Source organism: Centruroides sculpturatus, unplaced genomic scaffold (genome assembly GCF_000671375.1).
Source record: "Centruroides sculpturatus isolate CEXI.00-Female unplaced genomic scaffold, Cexi_2.0 scaffold1509, whole genome shotgun sequence".
Taxonomy (NCBI): Eukaryota; Metazoa; Arthropoda; class Arachnida; order Scorpiones; family Buthidae; genus Centruroides; species Centruroides sculpturatus.
The window spans coordinates 132,924-138,923 of NW_019385645.1; the positions used below are offsets into that span (position 1 = coordinate 132,924).

General features: G+C 24.4%; 1 protein-coding gene across 2 annotated transcripts in view; it reads right to left on the reverse strand.

The window, feature by feature from the left end:
* Positions 1 to 5,014, reverse strand: part of LOC111640849 (transmembrane protein 268-like) — a 28,346-nt gene extending 23,332 nt beyond the window's left edge. Inside the window, exon 1 of one of the 2 annotated variants that reach the window (XM_023386921.1) lies at positions 1,686 to 2,181. In XM_023386921.1, coding sequence (XP_023242689.1) covers positions 1,686 to 1,725 — 40 coding nt within the window. In that variant the 5' untranslated portion in view covers positions 1,726 to 2,181. Of the gene's footprint in view, positions 1 to 1,685; positions 2,182 to 4,927 lie in introns of those variants that run through there. The other variant, XM_023386922.1, reaches the window with a different exon arrangement.
* Between the last annotated feature and the right edge of the window lie 986 nt (positions 5,015 to 6,000).

A 6,000-nucleotide genomic window follows, 5' to 3' on the forward strand; every position in this document is an offset into this window, starting at 1 on the left:
TGCTATTTCATAACACTTTACTGACAATTAGAAGATATAATCATTACTACAGCTACAGAAAATAATTTAAAATATAGAAATTTTTCACATTTAGAATGATTTTATATATTTTTTATAATTATCATCATCTCAAAAATTATAAAAAATTGAATATTTTCTTCAAGAAGCAATTTGTATTCTATCATAGTGATTAAATGTACAATAGAAAATATGCAAATATACATCAGTGCCAATAGAAAGATTTTCAAAGTTTTTATTTGTAAGTATATTTTATAAATTTAGTCACAATACAAAAGTAATAAATATTTTCCAGGTCAATTTCACATTCAATTTACATGTGATACTCTAAGGACATGTATATATATCATATTCTCTATTGTCTATCTTTCAATACACAACTTTGTATCATTAGAAAAACTCAACTTAATAAAACAACAATCATTGAAGAGATAATTTAGCTATTATTAGTACAAGTATGCAAAGTTTTGATTCATAAATTGCAAAGTGGTCATTCAAACAGGTCATCTTATCATTGAGTATTAAGTTGAACAACTATTTTATTTTTGGAATCTAATAACCTACAGTACAATATAATGACTGGTATATAATAACAATAACAGGAATAGGCTATGTAATGTTTCAAAACTTTTAAAGATTATGAAAATGAATGATAAATATCAGATGATGATGATAAAGCATTTTCCATTTACAAGATTTACTATATTGTAAAACTTGTGATAAAATTAGAGTTGATTTGGATTAAAATTAGAGTTGATATGCAAAATTAATATATGAAAAATTATAAATTATTTTTATCACATTAGTTTTTAGTTAAATTATTTTATTATTTCAAGAATATGATACTACAAGTAGGTATATTTCTATTTCTCAATATTTTAAACTACAGGGAGGCCTTAAAATCTTGAAATATGAATAAATTATTATTATCTATCATTGTTAATGCACTGCATTCACTATAGTTTTGCACAGCATATTAAACTATGTACTCCTAAATGAATAAAATGTACAACACATTAAACATATGTGTTGTCACATAATATCAATATACCATTTATTATGTATACTTATCTGTTTCCAAACTTTGTGAACACATTGTATTCTAGATTAAGTATGTCCAATTATTATTATTTTTTTAAATGACAAATAGTTTAAAGTTAATTTTCAACAGCAGACTAACTTATCTGACTAGATTTTTAGAAATTTAATTAAATTATTTTAAATTATCAAAAAATTACAAATGCATTCCTCTAAATCAGGTAAAATTTCAATAAAGCCATATTTGATGTTTCTGACAGTTTAATTAAAGATTATATTATAAAGAACCCATTTTCAAGAATTTTAATTAATTCTTACTAATATCTTCAACCATGCATTTAAATTTATTTTTCAATTAAAAAAATGTGTTGTAGATAAGTTAACTTTCATTTTTCTTAGTTTCTGTTTAACTTCTGAAGATTGATATACAGGATATTAAAAATGCATTCAGGATTTACAGGGGTAGATAGTATCATCATACTGACTAAAAATTTTAGTAAATGTAGATAAAACAAAACTCAACTGTTTCTGAAATATTAAGAATTTTTTAATGTTAGTATCATGATTGACTTAGTCTTCTACATGTTGCATGTAATGTGAAAAGAGGGATAATCTTGCTAAATCTTTACCTTGATATTCACAAGTATTACACATGTCCTCCATTTCCATTTATACTTGACATCTTATCTTTTTGAGCTGCACTCATAAAAATTCCAGGTCTTTGTCAAATTATTTATCTCATATACTTGAGTTTATTACTTATGCTTACTAAGGTTTTTTACTCTACAATATAAATACTGAATACTTTTCTTAACACCCTTGAATGTACTTGAATGGCTTTTAAGTTTTATTTCTGAAAAGAAGACATTTTGTGTTAGATTATATAGCCTGTTTAAAATTTCTAGATAAGTATGTTGTTTCTGATTCAGATAATAAAATTTTATGTTTAAATATTATGTGTTATGGTTAAATTTTACATTTAAAGTTCAAAAGTATAATTAACAGACTTTCAAACTTTTATCATATTACTAAAAGAATCAATTCTCATATATATTTTGTTTTGTGTTAGAATTAACAATTAATCAATACAGTATTAAGAAATATTCTGAACAATCTTATGCATTACTGGTGCTGCTTTTCAATATAACACTATAAAACCATTCTTAATTTCTTATTTTTGACATCATCTTGTATTTAGTGGGAAAAATCTCTATTATTACAATATCTAATTAATTATTTTTACATATAAACAACAACTCAACAAACCTGATTTTTGATTAAAGCCAGACAAATCTGCCGAATTATTGAACTATGATTAGGCTAAGTTAATAATTAGATACAAAGTAATTTGTCTAGTGTTAGGCAGTTAAGCCACCATCTCGTGATAATTTTAATAATTATAATGAATTAATTTTAATTTAGAATTTCTAGAAAAAAAGAATTGGGCAAGAGCAGACTTGAGCCTGTAACTTCCATTTACTGACTTACTGTACAGATTAGTTGCTAGTTATGCTATGAGGACCTATGTCCAATCTTCACTTCCAGAACTGTTAATTTAGATATAACCATACATGGCACAGACTGGGGACAACTTTAAGTACCCATGGCTCTCTTTCAAGGCACTCATCTAGCTGCCACTTAGTTCTAGATAAATTACTTCATATCTAATTATTGACTTAGCCTAATCATAACCAAATAATTCAGCAGATTGTCTGGCTTTAATTAATTTTACATCTTCAAAAATATATGAATAATATATCTTAAAATAAGTAGAAGTTCTTTCAACTTAATTTTAAATAAAAATATTTTTGAGGGTCTCCAAAATTCCATGTACACTAATTTTGGGGGGTTATACCTCACAAAGGGTCACATGTAGATGTAGGGTTTCTTTGATTTTTTTGCTCCTGTGAGTATGGTCTACAGCTCTGTTAAGGTCTCAACCTTCTCATTCAGAGGTGTAATTGTGCCCTCTCATTATAAAAAAATAGCTTACTTAATCATTTTTTAAACATAAACTGCATTAAAAATACATAAAAATGTGCATATTAGTTCTTAATATTTAATTTCAATAATACTTTCACTGCAACTTGATATTGCAATCTGAAGTACTGCTTGATATCATGTTTTGCTCTTTTATATACTTTAAAAAGTAAATTTATATCTAAGAAAACATTATTTCTTGCTGAATTATTCTATTTTTATTACAAATTGTATATATTAGATTTATTTTAAATGAATTACTAAAAATGACATTTATAATATTGAAATTATAGAACAACGTTTGATAATGAATGAAGTGCAAGTTGTAGCATCAAAAATTTATTAATCACAACAAAATAAGACTCAAAGTCAAATTAGGGTTCAAATATGCAACTTTATTTGACTTTGTGACTATATTTAATCACCGTATACTCCATAATCATTTAAAACTTTATGAAATTCTTAAGATATCAATCTACATTGTATAAATTTCAATAAACTTTTGATGATAAATCTTCCGTATTTTAAATGGTGAACTTTGTAGCTTACAAAATGATAATATTATTGAAATTTCTGATATTTTTAATATATAAATAACAAATTCATTAAGTTGTAAGATATCAGTCAATTGCTATATTTCTGTACTTTTTAATCAATAATTATCATAACATTATAAAAAGTATCATTTTATAGAGAATATATCATATTTCTAAACATCCATCAAAGATTATCATTTACTAGAGAGATTATCAAAAATATATCAGATCAGAAGTCATCTGTGATTTCTGTTATCACAAAAATGTCAATATTTAAATTTAAACAACATATATCACCTACTTTTATATAACATTTTTATTATTATAATAATTAAAAGTTTAAAAATCTTATAAATAAATAATCTGTACCAACGTAAAGATTAATACCAAATATTAATTAAATAATAAATCCAATTATTGCCTAGTAATTTTTTTTAAACAATTATTAATATTGTGATATTCAGACTAAATGAATTTACGAAGTTATTCTATATATAACTTAATTAAGAAAACAAGACAATAGAATAAATAAATACATTAATTATGTATATTTCCTTAATAATTAGACTTCGAAGTAAAAATAAATAAAAGATCTCTGATAAAGGAGCCGTCGATGTACCAAAAGTGGCCAAAAAGTTGACATACAGACATTTGTAAACAAACTGTTGTGACTTTTATTTATAATTTGTTTATCTATACATTTACACATTTGAATTTCTTGAAGTTAAAAAAGTTAAATAGCCTACTTTTACACATTAGTGTTATTTTCTTTGGTTAATTCTGACTCTAAGATATTGCTTAGAATGCAAATATATTGCATAAAAGATGTTCAGTAATTCAATGAGAGTCAAAAATGATTTAAAAAATTTTTTAAATATATTAAAAATATTATATATATATATAGTCAAATAAAATGAGAATACAACATATTTAATTCCAGTTGAACATTTATGGTGAAATTTAATTTTTTATTTTATTTTTTCAACTAGTTTAACTTGTTACAAAAGGACTTCGTATGTGGGATGATACTTTTATAAAATTTATATAAAAATAAAAATAACCATCTGATTAAAGAGAAACACTTAATTAGCTTCAGATTTATGTGAAAAATGTTTTAAAATTACATGTAAAATAATATGACACACATTATTAAGAAAAATTATGAAATTTGAACATGTGATGAGAAATTGTTCAATTTCACTTTCAAGATAAGGAAGATGAATGCATGCATCACATTATATACAAATTTATTTATTTATTTTTAAAGATTTTAAACGATTCTGGTTAATATAAAACGCTCATTCAAACTCTAATTAATAATAATTAAAATATAAAAATGAGAAAAATAAACTTACTAAAGTTCTATATAATTCACGATTCCCACCTGTCCATGCCTTAACTTTATTACACCTGGGAAAAACACCGTTTGCACGGACTTAACGCCTAACCTATCAAAATTCCGAAAAATATTTAATTTTATATAAATTATTTTATATTATGTATAATTATGAATAATTAACGATTAATCTTTAAAATTTCTGCACTAAATTTTTTTTTATTTTCGACTTTTTCTTACAAAAGTTTAATAATGTCAGGTGGCGCTATGTAAAGTTACATCTGGCAAAATGTGGGGAGATAGCGTTCTCATTTTATTAATTTCGGTTTTTACAGCTTTATTAGGAGAAGGTAAATGGAATGATTTATTTTCTTCGTACTTAATGAACTTTATACGGTTAATCATCCATTACATTCAATAAATTATAATAATATACGAGTTATAAAGAAATAATTGTGACTAGCAGAAATAATGCTATTCTGAGGTGAAATTTTTTATGTTCTGCCTATTTTTTAAAAAATTATTATGAAAAATGAAGTCCAATTCTTTAATTATTTATAGGTTTAAGTTTATAAATGTTCTAAATAAACAACTATTTATAAATCAAAGTTGATACTTTAAATAGAATGTTCCCATTTTATATTATTCTTACATAAAAACAAGTAAATAAGAATTATTTTTTGCAGTCTTGAGTAATATTAATCTATTGGAGAAATTACACAAATTAAAATTTTAACATGCAATATAATAATTAATCAATGCATTTATTTATAATTGGCTGACAGTTTTACACATTATTAAAAATACATAGAATGTGTAGCCTCTAAAGAAAGGTCGTCTCTACGGTAGAAGATTGTCGTTTCCGGTGATTGGACATGGCAAGAGTGAAGACATTTTAGTCTTTCTTCGTACTTTTACTAATCAATGCATCTTTAATAGTAGGTGAAGTTTAAATAATGCTAAATTTTGGGTAAGATTTACCCTCCAAATGAGGGGGTCGTCACCCCCCAAAGGGTGGAAATGAGGTTTGGGTGGAAATGAGATGAAGTTTAAATAATGCTAAATTTTGGGTAAGATTTACCCTCCAAATGA